This window comes from Coturnix japonica, chromosome 11, assembly GCF_054131305.1.
Source record: "Coturnix japonica strain WE chromosome 11, WE-NBRP24, whole genome shotgun sequence".
Taxonomy (NCBI): Eukaryota; Metazoa; Chordata; class Aves; order Galliformes; family Phasianidae; genus Coturnix; species Coturnix japonica.
In genome coordinates this window covers 28,432,017-28,452,338 of record NC_140673.1, presented here as the reverse complement: position 1 = coordinate 28,452,338, position 20,322 = coordinate 28,432,017, and the positions used below count along the sequence as shown (strand labels likewise).

Genomic DNA, 20,322 nt, shown 5'->3' with positions numbered 1-20,322 from the left:
GGATAAGCTAAATTAGAACAGCAAACAGTAAATCGAAGCCCTCCTTGAGGCAATTAGGAGGTTCAGAGCCTCCTCTGAAGCAAACAGGCATGGAAATGCTGTTCTTGTATGCATGAGCCCCCTGTCCCACACAGCAGTGAATTTCGTAGCACCACCACGATTGGAAAAGACCTCCAAGGCCATCCAGTCCACTTACCACCAGCACTTCCCCACTACACCATGTCACACCATCCGTCTCCATCACTAGTTTGGTGAGTGGCTTTTTATTGACCCAGATAAGTAAGCATACAGGTGACAGGAAGAAGGGAAATGGCCTCAAGTTGCACCATGGGAGGTTTAGGCTGGATATCAGGAGGAACTTCTTTACAGAATGGATGGCTAAGCACTGGGATGGGCTGCTCAGGGAGGTGGTTGAATCACCATCCCTGGATGTGTCTGAGCTGAAGAAGTGTGTGTTGCTCTCCGTCTGTGATGTTTAATCCCATCCAATAGATCCAACTGTGGTTACGAAGCCAACATTCATACTGTGCCCTGCAGTTGTGGTTCACATCTCCATCCTTCAGCACTTGAGTAAAACTGTTTAATTTTAAAGGGCTTTATGTTCACATTGAGGCTTCCATCAGATAATGCCTAGGGATTGTATCTCCCTTTATCCTGCGTGACTAAGTGGTGTGTTCCCTTCAAAGAACAAGTCGTATGGCACTAACTGCTCATTTACAGGAACAAATCCTTCGTGGAAATGTTCTGAAGAGTTTCCTTAAAGAAACTGTGTAATGAAAACTGTATGGCTTAAATTACTGGGGCTGTACTTCTCATACATTATAATTTATGATCAAATAACAATGATAATGAATGGTACAAGATGTATTATGGCACCATACAAGAAGGTGACACAGGAACTGCATAGCTTTGATTCTTAACACAGTCCCATAGTGTGACTCCGGTTTCTGTCCTGCTCCTTCCAGAATCACAGAATCAGCATTTCCAGGGCCCTTACCCCAGCTGTTCAGACCAAGGCTTTGGGGGGTTTGCGAACAGAATAGCTTCACCCCATGGGGAAATTAAACCCCATGGGGAATTTAAAGAAAAGGGGAAAGGAAAAGATAATGAATGCAATAGTTCCATGATACAATAAAGGAGTTGTTTCTTTGTGTCCACAAGTTCAGAGTGTGAAAGCATTTTGGCCATAGATATTCCAAAATCTACATCTTTTGCTTTGGCCATGACCTCATCATCTTTTCTAAATTATTATTAAAAAAAATCAAATCCCAAATAGCAAAGTCCCTACTTCCCAATTTTGTGAAGTTATCACCATGGCTGCTCTGGAACTGCAGTCGTGTAGCCACGAAGGCCTCAACTGGTGACATGGTTCTGCTCTGTGTGTCTTTAATCTATTTCCAGCATGGAGAAATTCATTAAATGGAGTCCCAAAACTCATATTTTACAGGATGTTCTTAATAACCTCCACTGCCGAGCAGTGGAATGAGCAAAAAAAAACAGTGCAGAGCAAATCCTCCAGCCTTACAGTGCAAACACCCATCTCATCCTGGCAGAAACGCCCACTGATGGCAATGCACTGCTGTAGGGCTCCTGCATCACAAAGTGCCTTTTGGCAGTTGGAAGAATCTCGTTTAAGATCATTGTTAATTAAAACTGAAAATGATGATAGACCCCCGGCCCTGGAACACCCAAATGCACAGCACTCCATTGCACGTGAGCATCTCTGCACCCACAGATGGGCAGTGTGGGGCTGGGAGCAGCAGGGCTGTGCCTGCTTCATACCCCTCCTCTGCTCCTTGAAGGAAGGTGGGTGGCACAGATGTGGGCAGGTAGATCCCTGCTCTGCACATGCCCAGTGTTTCCCTTGGAAATAACACAGTGCGTCTGGGGGGCACTTTCTGGTGGTGCAGCACAGTGTGTGATCGCTGCAGCCCCCCCTTCACTCCCAGGCATTCACAAGGCTGACCTGCCCTGGCTCAGCTCCATGCAGGGAATGCAGGACATGCACACGGCCATCCCCAAGGAGTTCACGCTCTTTGATGCCGAAGTATTTGGACTGGAATGTTTGCACTGCTCCACCCATTGCTCCTTTCTTCTTCACATAGCGACCATTCCTCAAGTGCTGGCATGCAGCACTGATGCTGGGCAGTCTGTTTCTGAACTAGGCTAACAGCTGCAATATTTTCACCTCTGACCCTTTTCAGACTTAATAGTGTTTCTCCTTTTGGTGCTTGTTTTCCATAATGATACACCATTAAAACCACATTATCATCCAGGTATGGCTGTACTACATGTTTGAGTTCACTAAACCAGAAAGATCTACAGGAATAACCTTGTGTTTAATCTACATTTGAGTTGGGTACCACAGCACACTGCAGGTCCTGGCTGGTGGCCCCATATCCATGCACTGTGGGTGACAGCTCCAGGCAGAGTGTGGGGAGCAGGGCCTGGGGGCAGCAAGGAGACCATCCCAGCATCAGAATGGAAAGGAAATCGGGTGTCATTTGCCTGTGAACTCAGTAAATACATCATTTACCTACAGGTGCATGGAAAGGATCTCTGATTTCTCAGAGAATTTTGTATCAGTGTGTGCTAATTTAGCTTAAACAAAGCAGCTCAAATGGGATGTTGTTTGTGGTTCAGACCTTTTACTTGACTGGCAATCAGTCACCAGCTGGGAAACCTTCAGTTTTAGCCATGGGTTATTGCTTTTTTTCCCTTCTTGCTGCTTTTCACACATCCACTTGGAGCCCCCAGCAGCAGTACAAGGTCAGAGCAGCAGGTGGGGGCTGAACCCGCCTGCATGGGAGGAATCCCCCAAATTATCCCTTTTCTCTCCATATTCTGATAGAACCTATTTTATAATAACTTATTATAACGTGCAGGGTGGCACAAAGCCCCCACCTGCACCACCCCATCCGCACAATGGGACAAGGATCCTTCCAGGAACACAACCTGGTTATAGAAATGTGGTTTTCTCTTTTCCCATCATTTTGGTTCCCTGTGCAGCTTGCAGCTGCTCTGCCCCACACCTCCAACAACACAAGGAGCTGCTGGGACGGGTCTGCACTGGAAGCCCACATATTCACCTCAGTCCCATGCTCAGCCTGCAGGGCTGCCACCAATAGCTCCACAGGGGACCCCGCGCCCCATCAAGCCAAGCCCTGCAGCATCCTTCAGACAGGGAAGAGACGTGGAGAGCCATGAGAGAAAAGAAAAGGTCACTGGATTTTTGGCTCGATCAGGTTTTTCTGATTTGAACCCACGTTTTTGCAAATCAATTAACAGAAATAGCTACTTTATTTTCTACATTTCTTCTGCTTTACAAAGCATCGAACCGCTGCTAACAAATCCATCTCAAGGCAAAGAATATAGCTCTTCTATTTCTGTATTTTCTCAGTGATAAATTGAGTACAGTAATGAAAAAATGTAGGAGAGTGATGAAAGGGCTGCAGAGAGAACAAGTGCTGTCCTTTCCCTTCTCTCCACATTTACCGAGTGAACAATATGAGTCACCAAAAATAGGGAAAATCTATGGCATCAGAAATTGAAGAATGATTATCTGCAGAGAGCCTGCTTCTTCATTGATGGAAAAATGGTTGCATGACAAAATAACTGCAGGTAAGAGATGAAGATCCTTCAATTTACCTGGAAAAAAGAGAGCTGTCACGCTCAGCACTCACAGTGCTCTCAGTGCTGGAGCTGCCAAAGGCAGCCAGTGGGTCCCAAGGTGAGGCTGGGGCTGCCCCCTGTCCTGCTGCCCATGGAGCCGAGTGCTGAGCGCTGGGTGCTGGGAATGGGAGAGTAATTGGGTGCAGGAGCATCCTTGGTCACTTCGTGGTCCTGTTTGGGCCCAGTCAGTGTGGGTGCAGTCAGTGAGAGTTTTTTGGAGGTCTTTTACTCTCCAGCTTAGAAGAACACAGGTGGATTTTGAGCTTTAAAAGCTTTGAGAAGTGCTACGTTTGTGATGTTTTCCTCACACTTCTGCACCGACCTGATATGAAAATTCCTGATGAATCAAGAAATAGCCATTTTGCTCCCCTGCCCTCCTGAAATCAGTTCCATCAGAGCTGGTGTCCATGCCGTGTCCCACGGCAAAGAGAGCTCAGTAACAGGAGGTGGGGAGCTGTGTGCAGCGCTCCTCAATCAGCCGCTGCTGGGATCTAATCACGTCAGTGCCCACAGAAAGGATATTCTTCCTCTTCCCGGTTGGTGACTGATTGCTCCGTAAGCAAAGGTCTGCACCATGCAAGAACAGGCTCCCGTCTGCTTCTTAGATTATTTTGTCCACAGGTTAAATATCTGTGTTAATCATACTCTTAAAGTCATCTGTTGGGGGGTGGGGGGCTCTGGAAGCTGCCAGACATGGGGCTCAATGCATGGTGCTGTTCCATCCCGCTCCATGGCAGGAAAAACAATCTCATGCTTTGGGTTGGAGGAGTGTCTGCATTCCAGTTGTTGACTGTGGCAAAGCTGAGCAGAGCACAGTAATGTTTCTCAAGTGGCGATTCCAGCGCATTCTGAACAAAGCGTATGGGAACGTGGAGCTTTGTTTTACATGTTGGCAAATGATTTTGAACTGCAAAAAGCACAACTACCTTTACTTATGGTAGAGACTGTGGCACAATATGTTCAACCACAGCAATGGCATCGTAGGGGAGGGTGTTGTTGTTGTTTAAATCTGGTATTTTAGAGATGGCATTTTAAGGTGTTTAGAGAATGGTACAAATTTTGCTGGCAGGTCTGAGGTGCAAATGGCACCACGTGTTTGCATGAGAGACAGGGTTTGGGTGGATACAAGTAATTACAGGTACTGGCACAATTAGGGGCATGTATGGGCAGCAAAATGAACTGAAATATTGAACTATTTGAAACAACCTGACCCATGAGAACGTACACGTGGTGGGGCAACGCTCTGACCTCCTGCACTTCCACTTTTGCTTTCACTTTCACGTCTTTTTCTGCACACAGCTGTGTGCTACAGTTGTGCTTTGTCATTCCATGGCACATTGCTTCTTCCTTTCTAACACAGAAAGAATAAGGGAGGGAAAGAATGGGGAATGGTGGCTTTCTTACAAGAAGTCTTCATGCAGATGCCTGGGCTACAGTTTTTGGAAGGCAGAGCCGTTTGTCAATGAGGGGTGTTCCAGATGCTGCTGATCTGATGCCTGAGAAGTGAACAGTCGTATAGATTCTCAATTAGTGGCAAATGGAGTTCATCACTGCCTTTAATAACCCTCATAAGCATGTTTTAATTTTCCTTTATATTTGTCATACAAACGAATTTTTGTGTCCAAGCCATAAAACAATAATCTATTTCTTATGTCATGTTGGTGATTTCTAGATACTACGCAAGATAATGAAATCAATATGCAGATTAGGAAAGCAAAGCAATAAATCACTCCAGCTGCAGAGAGAAATCAATTCTCGTGTTTTGCAGCATCTCCATCAGCGAGATCTGTGCAGGTCAGCCCGAGCTGTGCTCCCTACAGGGTGAGCCCAGGGCTGGAGCTGTGCACAGAGGGCTCTGTACAGCACAGCAATACTGTGCCCCAGCGCTGCCCGTGGCCCCTGCCATGGATCAACAAGCATTTATAATGAGTATTTTGTACATTCTGAGCTAAATTTGGAAATTTTAGAGGCTTTTAAGTGGTTTAAGTGTAGAAAATGTTAGAAAATCTTACTAAATCAGCGCACAAGGGAGGAAAAGTCAGGTAGTGAAATGGAAAATGCGGGGCTGCCAAACTGAGGGTGTGGGTGCTGGGTGGGAAGTGAACTCCTACTGTCCCATGCTGTGCCATCCAGAGCCATGTTCTGTAATACTGTGCCATGCCATGCCATACTGTGCCATACTGTGCTATACTGAGCCATACTGAGCCATACCGTGCCATACAGTGCCATGATGTGCCATATTGCATCATACTGTGCTGTGTAGGCAACAGAACAAGGGGAAATGGCCTCAAGTTGCACCAGGGGCGGTTTAGGTTTGGTATCAGAAAGAACTGCTTTACGGAAAGGGTTGTTAAGCACTAGAATGGGCTCCCCAGGGAGGTGGCTGAGTCACCATCCCTGGATGTGTGTAAGAACTGTCTGGACGTGGTGCTCAGAAACATGATTTAGTGGTGGGCTGTTAGAGTGCTATGATTAGACTATGGTTGGATGTGATGACCTTTAAGGTCTTTTCCAACCTCAGCAATCCTATGATTCTGTGATTCTATGCTGCACCTTGTTGTGCCATACTGTGCCATGAACAGGCAGTTCTTTTTGCTCGTAGAGAACCTGTTGAGCTCCCAGCTGGGTTTTCACTATGGTGCAGTGAGGTGTTCATCTCCTGCTCTGTCACAGTTTGCCCCAGCCCTGTGCCACCAATGGGTGCTGAAGGCTGGAGCTGATTGAGGTAGTGGATGCTGGAAGATAAAGTTGCTCATAGATCAGTTCTAAATGGCGTTTTGGGACACACATGTGCAAAATGAGCGTGTTCTTCAGGTCTGCATTGTGATTATGCATATATATGCTCTGGTCATAAAAAATTCCACATATTTTAGTGATCTGGATGTAATGGTCCCTAGGAGCCAGTAAGCAGCAGAAAACCGAGCAGCATACCAACATAGCACGGAGCGTTATTTGTCACCGAGGGACAAGAAATACTGCCTAGAGAAGCCAATTCCTGCCATGGGAAAAGTGTCCTTTCCAGTAAATGACTGATAAAAGTAGAATCCAGTTTTCACAGGCATCAAATCATAGTGAATAATTTTACAGAGGTTCATTATATAGCAGGGCTGCACTGCTGTGTTTACTTGTCTGTTGTTTTAGCTCGTGCATTGCTGGTGTTCATTTATTTGCTAGTTCTATTTTGGAAATGAGTAAATTGTGCAACCTGTTTCATTGCAATGAGACTTTCAAACATCTTCTGTGAGATTTTATTTAATTTCCCCATTACAGAGCCCAGATTAAAGCAGAACCCAAGCAATTAGAAAACAAACAAAGCATGTAAGTGAGAGAAAACCACTTAATCTGCACTCTGTGAGCCTGGAGAACCCTTCAGCCTGTGCTGTGCTGTGTCACAGCTGAAATCTCTTAAAATTCTCACTCTGTGCTGCTCTGCTGTTGTGTCCCTGCATTGGTGCTGTGTCCCTGCATTGGTGCTGTACCCCATAACTTTTAGGTGCTGCTATGCCCCTGCATTAGTTATATTATAATATACATTATAATCTAAAAATTGACTTAGTGGCCTTAATTTTGCAAACATGACTAAACCAATGTATGCCAGGGCTTGCCATCACCCTTCCCAGGGATGCCTCCCAAAGCAGCAGGGCTCCCTGGCCGGGTGCAGCCGCAGTCCCAGGCAGACATGCAGGCACTGGGAGCTGCAGGAGCGTTCCAGCAGAGAGCAGCACGGCAGCACACGCTGCAGCAGACAGGCTGGGCGCGCTGCTCTGACTCCAGGTTATTTGCCTGATGACTCTGAATTGTGATGGAAATAAGTCATCCTCTCCCGTGTTCAAAAAGCAGCAGCATCTACAGGAGCAGTTCAGTCCTACAGTCATTCCCATGACAGCAGTAAGCTTTATTACGCAGCATCATTTATGTGCACTTGAATGTAACTGAGAATATAATTCCAGCCCTTGAAAATGAGAAATGAGGCACAGTGAAGTACAGACTCGCTGTCAGTCCCCTGCTCAATAATGGCTCACATAACTCTGAGCTCTGGGGAGAACTGTGAGCTCAAACACGCTTGTAGTTCATGGCTAAGAGGGTCTGGAGAGTCCCACTCTGCCTGCAGCTGCTTCAGGCACCCACATGTCTGCATGGTGTGTGGGGAGCAGGGAGGTTCCATGGGAGTGCTCAGGAGGGAGGAACACAATGGGGCCAGCAGGAGCCTCTCGGCGCTCCAGTCATTCCTAAACTACTTAGAGATTTGTAAATAACTTAGAAATAATAATTCAATACTGGGGTCGTTTCCAATCACATGTAAGTGATGTTTTTAATGTCGCAGGAGAGTGCAAGAAGGCACCCACATCCAGCAAAGCCACCTGCATCCCCCCAGACCTGCTGTCCCCACCAGTGCTGCCCAGGGCCAGGGATGGCAGTGGTGATAAGGATGGTAGGGATGGCAGGGACAATAGCCTAGATGGTGGGGGTGAGGGTGGGGGGATGATGGAGGTGGTAGGGATGGCAGGGACAATAGCGGGTGGTGAGGGTAGTAGGGATGGTGGAGATGGTAGGAGTGATAGGGATGGTAGGGATGGCAAGGACAATAGCCCAGATGGTGGGGATGGTAGGGATGGTAGGGATAATAGCCCAGATGATGGGGTGGTGGGGGTGATGGGATGGTAAGGATGATGGAGATAGTGGGGATGGCAAGTATGATAGCCCATATGATGGGGATGGAAGGAATGGTAGCTTGGACGAGGACAGCAGCGCTGAGAAAGAGGAAATAGAGCTGAGATAACACAGTGTGCTCACTTCTGCACACAGCACTGGTAAGGCTCTCCTTGCTCTCAATAGACCGTTACGCTGTGTTCCACTGTTCACGTGTCAGGATGATTCAGACAGTCCTCAAAAGAGAGAAACAAATATTATCTATCAAGCCTAACGAAAATTAAGCTTGTGGTGCTTAAATCATCTGCAGAGAAAAATGAAGAGGTGATTTATCATGTTTTATGGGTCCTTAGTCATAGAAAAGATACTTGATAGTAAGGGGAATGTTCAGTCTTGCAGACAAAAACATAATAAGATCTGATTTCTGAAAGCTGAATTTAGTGAAATGCAATTTGGAAGGAAGATGCTATTTCCCAGCAGTGAGGGGTATTTAATTGCTGGAAGCGCTTCCCCGGAGTGGCACTGTGAGCATCACCTGGAACTGCCAGGATAAGCACAGACAGTTCTGCAGCGCAGCCTAATGGGCAGCGCCTGGAAGCTGCTGGGAATGGCTGAGCTGAGGCCACCAGCCCTGAGCTGCCCCTCTGGCCAGGAGCGCCCCAAACCTGCTGCATTTCAGTCCCTGCACACACGTGCTCCATAACCATATCTTGCGTGTTGAATCTCTAGGGAAAGATTTTCCCATTGTTGGCCATTAGAACACGTGGTTTTATTAAAATTAAAACGGGGTAATTTGGGATTTAAACAAAGCAGCAAAGCCTACAACGAAGAGGGCAATACTGACGGTCAGCCATGGCCACCCCCAGACAACAGGGCTGTGTTCCGTGCTTCATGTGAGCACAGCTGGGAGGCAGTGGGTGAGGAGAACTCCGAGCCTCGTGCGAGGGCAGGGGCAGATGGGGGCAGTGCTTGGATTAGGCAGCGGTGGAAGGAGCAGACTGTGCTGATCCTTGTCTTGGAAAGGAGATGCTCATCAGTGCGAGCTGAATGAAGCCCAGTTGTTTCAAGGCGAGGCTCCTGCCTCCGGCGGTGCTGTCAGTGCATTCGCTTTGGAAATCTCTCTTTGGAAATTTGATTATGAGCGCTGATATGAGCTGGTTCTTCTGCTGCTGTTCAGGAGCCTCGTGGTTATGCCGAAGGACGGCAGTTGAGCACACCTGAAGTTCACATTACCATACTTCCAAGCAGTTGTTACCCATCGGACTCAGCTCAGTGCACTGAGCAGTCAGCGGACGGCTCATGCATCCACTTCTGGAGACAGACACAGGGAAGAGGCTGCTCTGGTCTGACCCTGAGCCTGACAAAGGCCGAGCACCGGGGAACCGCAGTGTCTGTGGGGCACACAGGTGCCACTGGGGCAGCAGGGCATGCTGCAGCCAGAGCCCCTCTGTGTGGTGATCATTTACAGCAAATAAGTTACCGGGGTAAATAGCACTGTGTAGCAGCTATGTGAAAATCCACTTACAGCACTGCATAATGGTGCCAAAGCAGAAGCCAACCTCTATTTTTCTACTATCAAGGGCACAGAGCCTGGAATAAGAAACTGTTGGAAATCTTAGGCTGTAATATCTATTGTATCTGGAAGATATTCTCGCAATTCCAGGTAGACCCCACTTGTACATATTTACTTGCGAGAAGGGCTGTGCTGAGTTATTGGATTCCTTCAATGTAACTTCCCACAGGTATGTTTTTTTCTGAAGGAATAAGAAATATGTGGCTCAGGCTTAGGAGGATATTTTTCAAGCACTGTGGGCTGGATAAAGCCCCAGCATTTGCTGCACTGCTTGTGATATTCTTCTCTCCAAAGGATTTCTGCGTCTCAGCCGGGATGAGGCTCAGAGCAGCTGGGGAGCAGATCCATCCCTCCTGCTGTGTGCACAGCACTCAGAGCTGCCGCTCAGAACAGGGGCTGCCCAGAGTGAGGGCTGTGTGCCCCAGCCCTGCAGCACCAGGCTCTGCAGAGCGGGGTTGGGCAGAGGTTCTTTGTTGGCTAAACTCTGATCAATGAGTTGTCAGTATTTGAAGGTAACTCTTGCGTGTGGTTCAGCGCCTGCAGATGCTGTGTAAGGACTGCTTAGTGTCCCTGGGCACCAAGTGGGTAGAAGGAAGGAGGGGGACTGCTGCCTCTGTGAGTGAGGCTGCTGAGCTCAGGCAGCTTCTGCAGTTTCAGTGGCTGTGTGTAGACCTGTTTGAACTTCAAAGGGCAGCAGCACCAGTCTTCACTCTCATAGGCCTTTCCCAGACCTCTGGTTTCCCTGTGGGTATTTCTTTGCTAATTAACAATATGCTGCACAGACTTTTAATTTTCTTTGCTCACAAATGCATTGCCATGGGCAAGCACAGGGAATTTCCACCTTCCTTGGTGCTTTCTGACCCCAACTCATTCTGATGCAGTAACTTCAGTGGACCCGCGAAAGGGTTGGAGGGCATCTGCAAGTGGAGATCCCAAAGCACACAGAACATAGACACATAAAAACATAGAACCATGGAATTACTGAGGTTGAGAAAGCCCTTGGAAGATCCCCAGCCCACCCCGCTATGGCCACTGCCCATGTCCCTCAATGCCACATCCCCACGGCTCTGGAACACTTCTTTCTTTTCTCACTTCCCTGGTACTGCAGATTCCCAATGGCTCCATGCTATTTTTGCTCTGTGTTGCGCTCTGCCTTATGACCAGATGGATGAATAGTGGAGTTTAGGGAAGAAATCTTTCTTTATCAAATACTGCAGACCTGAAAGAAACACAATAGAAACAAATGTGTTTGTTTTGGTCTCCTCATTGAACAGATACGACTCCTTGCGTATACATGGATGTAAACACCATTATTTTTTAAAGTACAAGCAAAGTTTAATTACATTTTCTTTCCAAGCTGTCACGAGCGAGCTCAGCCTTCTCCCAGATGGGAGCACCCATCCGTCAGCAGCACTTTACTGGGATCTCATAGCAATCCCTGCTCTGTACAAAGCAGAGGAAACTGCTGTTTTCCTATTTGCAGTATTTCAAGTCCCCAGGCTGTGCTGCAGACGTGATTGAAATGGCTGTGGTCACACCTTCACAAGGCTGGTGTTGTTTCTTTCTGTGACCTCCCAGCAGGTTTGTGTGGTTTTGTGGCCATGGTGATGCACAGGCACAGCCTGCTCAGCTGCCGCTCTGATGGCAGCGCTGTCTCGGTGGCACTGACTCGATGGCATTCCCTTACAACCTCTCCTTGTTTCCTTTCAGTTTCTCCGAAGATATTTCGTATTTCGAGTGACATCGTTGTGAACGAAGGCAGCAATGTTACTCTGGTGTGTCTGGCCACTGGAAAACCAGAGCCCTCCATTTCCTGGAGACACATCTCTCCATCTGGTAAGTGCCCGGGGCTGTCGCTGAGTCCCAGCTGTAACAGCTTTCAGAGGTGGGACAGAAAAGTGTCATCAGATACAAGCTCTCAAGAGTGAAAGCTGTAATGGATCTGTAACATGGGAAGGGACAAAGAAAAGCACCTGAACGAAGGCATGCTTTTCACTGGGTGGCTCCCCGGGACAAGGTAGTGGCTGCTTCAGCCTGAAGATACCATGCTCATTGAACAGGAGTTCATTTTAACAGGCTGCAAGGGCAACAGCTGTTTACGAGGGTGGATATTGATAGGAAAGGGGGAATGGCTTTAAACTAAGACAGGGCAGGTTTAGGTTGGATATTAGGAGGAATTTTTCACCCAGAGGGTGGTGACGCACTGTTCACAGGTTGCCCAAGGAGGCTGTGGATGCCCCATCCCTGCAGGCATTCAAGGCCAGGCTGGATGTGGCTCTGGGCAGCCTGGGCTGCTGGTTGGTGACCCTGCACACAGCAGGGGGTTGGTACTGGATGAGCACTGTGGGCCTTTGCAACCCAGGCCTTTCTAAGATTCTATGATGTGATCAGCTCACACTGAAGCCAATCCAAGGGCTCTCTGGAAGTTTAAGCTAAAACACATCATAGCGTAAACCTGAAGAGATTTCCCTCCCATTCAGTCTTACAACCCACAGAACTGCAGTATGCCTTAGGTTGGAAGGGACCCTGCAGCCACCTGGGGGGGAACCGCACAGCTGTGCCAGTTCTTGTGGGGCAGCTCTGCAGTGAAGGACCCTCTGTTTGCTCACAGAAATTCTCTGACAGCCATGTGCTGCAGGGAAGGATGGCTCCATGGGCTGCAGCTTTCTATGGGCTGTCATCGTCCAGCAGCAGTTTCCTTTTCAAAGTGAGAATCAGAGAAAAAAACACACAACTTTTGACCTTTAAGACAATGACAGTGAGTTCTGCTGGAAGTATCCATTGGGGGACAAGGGAAAAATCAGCTGCAGCAAAAAATGGATTTTAACTAAATGTCAAATAAAATTTTATTGGAAACTGCAGTGATACTTCAGAGTAATAGCATAAAGCATTGGGGGTTTTACAGGAAGGAGCCTCTAAAATTGACCTATAGAGGAAAATAGCAGAAGAGGAGAATGAGTCCACCCAGACTGAGGAGCAGGACCCCCTCACCTTGTGTCCTGGCAGGGCTGGTGCCCGGAGCACAGGGCTCACGCAGAGCCCAATGCATTCATATGTTGGCCCAAGGGCAAGGGAGGAGAGAGGAGCTGTGGGCTGAGGGCTGGGCTGGGTGTCTGCCCATGGGCTGCTGGTTGAGTGGCCAGCACTGGATCCCTATGGGCAGGAGCACGGTGTTGGTGTGTGTGGGCACCTCCCTCCAGGCTGACATCAAGGCCATATTAGGTTTGCTACCCACTCATACAGCTTTGCTCCTCGTTGCTCTGCAGCTGCACATCAGCCCGCGGCTTCCAATGTGCCAGTGGGAGCAGGCATGCAAGGAGCAGAGTGCTGTCCGTGCTGCAAGCATTTTGGTCACACCTGCCATTCCTGGGCACAGCTGCATGCCCTGCTGTACTGACAGCCATAGACAGCACTGAAATCCAATTAAATGCAGGAGAGTTGAGAGCTCCAGGTTGCTGTATGGACTCATATTATGCCTGCAGCAAATTACCTTTATCTACACGTGAGCTTCAGCTGCACTTTGTAATTTCTCTCAGTTTCCCCCCGTAATTCCCGGTGGCACTAATGAGGATTACACATGAGCATCACATCTAGAAGACAACGCTAAATTATATTAAAGAATCATATTTGTGATATTCTGAAATTGTTTGTCAAAGCTGCTGCTGGAAGATAAGGAACGGGAAACTCGGAATACAAATGACTCAATGTAGGCTAATGCCAAAATACTATTGTGATTTGCATCGATGCGGCCTTTACTCAGAGAGGGTCAGATTGCATTTGGTTGAACAAGAGATAAAACAAACCTTTCAGAGGAAGAAGAATAAAATGTATTTAGAGGTGATTTTTAACTTAGTACATAAATTATTGGCCTGTAATCTTTACGGTGTGTGTTTAACTCTCAGTCATTATGGAAATGCATTCATTATATAAATATTCATTATGCAAAGCCATTATGTAAATCCACCAAATCTACACATTCAGCACAGCACCGTAAGGAACGCGGCGCCGCTGTTTGTAATCTGAAAATCTGGTATTGTTGAAATGTCATCGGAATAAATCGCAGGTATTACTTATTTTGCTCTGACATTTAGGAGCAAAGTGCAGCATCAATAGTTGGAGAACGAAAGCAGAATTGTAAAGAATTAAGGTCTGCTAGAAAACATAATTCCAGCTCTTCACACTTGTTTGCGCAGCATGCAGGTACAGCTCCATTTCTGAAAAGTAACTCTGCAAACACTGCCACCAGCAGCAACAACAAGAGCCATTCGGAAGACTTGAGATGCTACTGCTGGGCAGAATTCTGGTGCCATACGCATGGAAGCTTCTTTGCTCTTGGCCAGACCTTCCATGTGGAGGTTCCTGCTGCAGCTCAGGGCCGTGCAGGCTGCACCCTGTGCACCAGCACTGCACTGCCACATGCTTTGTGGCTGCTGAGGAGAGAATCCTGCTCGTTCTTATGGAACAGTCCCATCTGACTCCTCACTGCAGCATGCAGACCATCCCCTACCACGTCCCACCTGCTTTAAGGCAGATTAAAGCAGGATTGACTGCAGAACTTGTAGAACACTGAAGGAAAATGAACATTGAGACACTGGAACTTACATATACCTCTTCATCTCTTTCATCTTTTTTCTCCTTCCTTCTGGATTTATGTTCAGTGTTCTTCAATTGTCCTAACATTCCTCAAATACATCCTAGTACAGAGAAATGGTTTTAAGCTGAAGGAGGGAAGATTTAGGTTTGATGTCAGGGGGAAGTTCTTTACTCTGAGAGTGGCAAGGTGCTGGAACAGCTGCCCAGAGAGGTTGTGGATGCCCCGTCCATCCCTGGAGGTGTTCAAGGCCAGCCTGGATGGGGCCCCGGGCAGCCTGGGCTGGTATTACATGTAGAGGTTGGTGGCCCTGCCTGCAGCGGCTGCAGGGGGAGGTGCCACTAAGGGGCATGTTTACTGGGCATGGTGATGACAGGTTGGGTTGGTGGTTGGACTTGATCTTGGGGGTCTTTTCTAACCTTTATAATTCTATGAGTCCCTGGTGACTTACAGTCTCACCCTTTCCAGACCTTCCGTACTGTCTTGCCCTTTTCTCCCAGCTTTATCACCATCATTTTTAGTCCAGTTTTCATTTCTTTCTTGAAATTTGAGGATCAGCACTTTGTACACTCACACATGTTTGGGAGTGCAGGTTTGGGTACTCTGTTCATTCGATCTCATTCCCAGAGGAAGGTGGCACTGAAGTGTTTCCCAAAAAACAACCAACCAACCAAAGGAAAAACTGTTCAGCACATGCAGAATAACAATATTTTTTTTCACAAATATTGGGGAAATCTGCACTTTCCCAGAAATTACTCTGATGTTAGGTTGGAATGTACCCATGTCTGCCTCCAGCTTCACACACTCATTTCACTTGCTCTTGGGGTGTGGGCACGAGTGTGGTAGGACCGAGTGGAGCCTAACACCAGTCCTATCATTCCTGGACAGCCCCAAAGCCTCAAAGATGTATTGTGTTAATGTATCATCATAGCTCCATCGTTCTGATGAAGTATTAGTGTAATACATCTTCGGTGCACTCATATGATAGGGCTGTCTGGGAGGAAGGGGTCTAAGAGCTGGTTCAATTCAATTACAGGACAAAAGGCAGCGCCAGCCCCGAGCAGGCAGCGTGATTCCTGCGGGATGCAAACTGCCACGCAGGGCTGAGATTTGAAGGGGGTGAAAAAAGCACAAAGGCTTCTTTTAAACTTCGGGCTAAATCCTAAGAAACAAACAGAAGCTTGATATGAGCTCAGCTAATGTCAAATATTTTGTTCCATTTGCACTTCTGCTAGAGAAACACTATTTTTCAGATGTTATCCACACATCTGCACGTGACAGAAATAAGAAGTGTTTTGTTGGTGTGTGAGTGCTCTGAGCCGGGATTTGCAGGCTGATAATACCTAAGTGACATGAATTACTATCAGATTTCCAGGGCTTTGTGAAAGTACAAAGTGCGAACTTGTCTTTCTGAGTGCTCCTTCTACTGACTCAAAATGGTTTTAAAACTAAAGGTTTCAGAAAAATAAATAAATAAATAAGGGTTTCTGGCTTGTGTCTTTAGCCCTGCTAAGCCCTGAGGTGTATCACTGCTGGTGGGGGTTATCTCACACCCTCCACTGTTTCCCTCTGGCGTGTTCAATACGTGCACGGTACCGCTGCTGGTGGACAGGTTGCTGCTTGTACTCCTGCAGGGTGCCTCGAGCTCCTGCCCCACTGGAGGTGTGGGGCCACAGGTGGCCCTGGCACATGGCCCTCACTGCTGGCAGATGGATGGCCGCCGCACACCGAAGGCGCAGCTCCTTCCCTCCAGGTGTCCAAGCAGCAGAATGCAAAATAATTCAGCGCTCTAATCTGATAAGCAGTGACAGTGATGTGCCTCCCTTATGCCATCATCACTCATCTCGCCAGCAACAGCTTCATTATGCTGAGCTCCTCGTTCAGGTGAAGCATTACCGGGCTGAGCTGAAACATCTGCTCCTCACAGCTGGGTGGGAGGGCTGGGAGAACAGCCAGCAGCCCCCAGACCTGCTGGGGCAGTAGGCTGAGGCTAGGCGGGGGGGCCAGACCCTGTGATTGCATTGGTCCCCGCACAGTGATGGCTGTGGGGACATGGGCAGGCTCTCAGCTCTCAGTCATGAATGCACTGCACAAGTACCCAACTGCTGTGACACACATCACCTGAAGATCATTCCTCATCAAACAGCCTAACTGGTGCCCCTGCACCACATCACCTCTCGGGCTCCTCTTCTACTCCAGACGAGCTGTGTGTGCCCTGGAGGGGCCATGCTACTCTCCTCTGCCCACTGTGGTGAGGGTGTGAATGGGACAGCAGCCCATGGGGAGCCCCTGCTCTTACACAGACAGATCCATCTGACTGCAGCCACGTGGGGATTGAGCGTTCTGTGATTAATGTTTCATACAGATTTAATGGCCCGGCTGGTGATTCTGAAGCAGAGTGTTCTGTTGTGAAGGCATCACGCGCCATTCCATCAGTGCTTCCTTCATATTAAACATGCTCCTGGCAGCATCCCAAGGACTCGAGAGGAAATGGTGTGGAGCTCAACGCAGAGTAAATGAGGGGATTAATTAGCAGTCTAAAGACAGCAATGCAAATATTAGTGCTTAATATAAACGGTTGGTTGCAATTCTTTCCTTTGCCTTTGCATACCAGGAAAATAATGATCCTCCAGAGCCACACCTCTCCCATGCTAAATATGATGTCTTTCGATTTCAGGCCGTGGGCCTTCTGGCCTTTTGTTTCCTTAATGATACTCCTAACATCATTGCTGGGGGATACGTGGAGCATTAGGATCCAATTAAGTGACATCCAGTACACGATCCATCGCGCCGGGTCGAGTGACATTACAGCGGCTGCGATTAGTGGGCTTCTGAGCAAGGATTCTTAGAAAAATGTCATAATTATCGAGACCGTTCCTGAACTTTGAGCATCCCTTCAGGAACAATTACGGATATTCCTAGAAATCCTCAAGTCTTCTTAAAATCTTTAAACAGAACGAAAAAAACCCTCTCGTTAGAATGCGGTCGTCAGGAGATGAGCGCTCACACTGAGAGGCTCCAGTAATTGGGTCTTTGTGAAGGGACTGAGGACTGAGAGTAAGATTCCAATCTCGGTGAGTTAGAGATGGGAAAACGAAAGCCAGACAAAAGTGTCGTGCAGAAACAGTAATGACTTCTTGACAGTTTTATAACAAGAGGAACGTATTTCTCACTTTTCAATAAAAGTAAATGAACTCATTAATAACTCATAAAATGCCATGAAAATTAAAGTTTTAAAACATGCTTAGTTTATTCCCTCAGATATTAGTTCATTTTTATTTGAGAAACACTGCGTTTGTGAGTGAGCGATTTATGAATCATTAAAGATATTTCAGTGAGATCGGACCTTTAGTGCTGAAAACCAAACCAAGCAAGTGCAGATTTCCTTCTCCCCCCTTCCTTTGGTGTAGCATCCTTCACCACTGCTGCGGGAGATGCTCGTCTTGGAGCAGAACGTGCCAGTGCTGGGATGTGCACACATTTTTGGAGGAATCTCCAAAATCCCAGAGATACCTGTTTTCTATTTAATGTTTCAAACCCTCTTTATTAAATATTCCCTTATGCTTATTGTTACTCTTTCTCCCTTCCCCAAGCTGGGCACAGGCTGCAGGTAGAAATGGAGGCTGGGCACACCATCAATGCTCAGGAGGGGGACAGCAGATGACCTGCAGGCACCATAGAATCATAGAACCATAGAATGGACTGGGTTGAAAAGGACCTGAGTGCTCATTCAGTTCCCACCCCAGCTGTGTGCAGGGTCACCAACCAGCAGCCCAGGCTGCCCAGAGCCACATCCAGCCTGGCCTTGAATGCCTGCAGGGATGGGGCATCCACAGCCTCCTTGGGCAACCTGTGAACAGTGCGTCACCACCCTCTGGGTGAAAAACTTCCTCCTAAGATCCAACCTAATCATTAAGGCTGGAAAAGATCTCAAAGTTCACCACATCCACCCACTGAGCCCTCTCCACCACGTCCATTGAAGCCTGTCCCTAAACCACACCTTCACATTTCCAGAGCCTGAAGTGCTTCCATTATTTCCCAGACTCATCTCTTCCAGACACGTTTATGAATAAATCCTATATTACACATATCAAGAATTATTTTAAAATGCACAAATTTTATGAAAATCTGCAATATCTTCTGAGGGATAAGAAGAAATATGAAAAATACTGTCATTAATGATTCATTTACCTTCAGCAATGCCTCCGGTTTCAACAACTACAGACAGAAAATGATTGTTCAATGGGAGGGATCTGCAGATGTGTTTTGTGTCCAAGAGTTTCCTCCAAACAGCTCACAGGGCACCCAGTGCCTGCAGAGCATCAGATCAGGAGGGCTACTGCAGGGCACTGCACCTTGCTGTAGGCTGAGCTGCCTTCCCCGGCCCTGCTTATGCTCAACTACATTCCCTGGGTAAGAGGATTCTTCCAACCCCCTCCTACCCAAGTGAGCTTCATGCTGCAGCACGTGGTTGTCTTCCCCCCGGCTGTGTGTGGGACCATGGGCCAATGGAAAGCTGGCGCTGCTGGCAAGCTGCACTTAGAGTACAGAAGCACTCATTCTTGGAGAGATCAAAAGAGATCAGAGTACACATGAATCTGTAAATATCCAGGTGACGCAGCGTGCAGATATCTAAGAATAGCGGGTGTGTGTTCTCCCCAAATAGCAGTTAACTTTCCTTTCCATGAGCACTGAAGTGGAGCTGGCTCTCCTCTATACCAGCGCTCAGCTGCTCAAGCAGGAAAATCGGCACGTATTCTGTGTGTGCTCCCTGGTGTTTTTGCAATGCAAAACATTCAAAATTGCTCCAAATACTGTAACTTATTAACTGAATGAGTCTCAGGTACGTAGTGCAGCGCAGCAGTGTTCTGTGCAGACAGAAGCAAATGTAACCTCTGAGAAGGTGAACCAGGGAATGTGTCTCCATCTCCTGCAGGAGCAACCCCTGCTCTGCTCAGCCTGGGAAGCCCTGAGGAAGCAGTGGAAAATGAAAAGTCTATGTGTGGTTTCTAGGCTGCCCAAGGAGGCTGTGGACGCCCCATCCCTGCAGGCATTCAAGGTCAGGCTGGATGTGCTGAAAGAACACTTCCCCACAGTTTGATGGGGACCCACGCAGTCATGTGTCACACAGCAGCTCCCAATAGCTGGCTGAGATGTGCTCTGCCCATGCAGCTCCCAATGCTCCATACCCATATATCACACATACAGACCTGACTTTGTTTGTCCCCACCTCTGAAACTTTCTGCTCTGTCAGCCGCTGCTCGCAGCTTTTCTTTTATCAGCACTCCTTTCTCACCAAACCGCTTTCCTTGTTTCATCTCTTCAGCAGGGAGATCTCCTCCAGCCCTCAATTTATCTGCCACTTTCAGACATTTTTTCTTTACAATTTAGCTGATTTTTCTTTACAAATGTGGAGTGCGGCATCACTGAAGGTAAATGGCCTTACACTGACAATGTTTAAATGGTGCCTAATGTGGTAGGCTCATTCTAACAGACAGCAAGCTGTTCTGCTAACCCACAGCCCCCAGGAGAAGAGCACATCCTGTACAATCACCTCATTTGATGTCATTTCAAACCCTGAATGCATGGCAAGTAGTAGGAGCAGCTTCAGATTGGATTCAACCAGAACGACAATTGTTTAGGCTGTTCTCAGCATCCCCATGACAAGTTATCAACAGGAGAAGAAAGGTGCCTCAGTGATCCTGTCTGTAAGGTGGAATGATACAAAGATGGTAACCAGTATCCAAAAGGTTATTTATAAAGAAATACTCACTGAGATGGATGCCTTTGCTGGGAAATACTAAGGCAATCCCCACCAAAGAACAATCTCCAAGAG

The 20,322-nt window shown here is 47.6% G+C and overlaps 1 protein-coding gene across 3 annotated transcripts in view; it reads left to right on the top strand.

The window, feature by feature from the left end:
• NEGR1 (neuronal growth regulator 1) overlaps positions 1-20,322 on the top strand; it is a 160,629-nt gene that overhangs the window by 84,672 nt on the left and 55,635 nt on the right. For all 3 annotated transcript variants that reach the window (XM_015870907.3, XM_032446132.2, XM_085512456.1), the window contains exon 3: positions 11,606-11,731. In XM_015870907.3, coding sequence (XP_015726393.2) covers positions 11,606-11,731 — 126 coding nt within the window. The remainder of the gene's footprint in view (positions 1-11,605; positions 11,732-20,322) is intronic.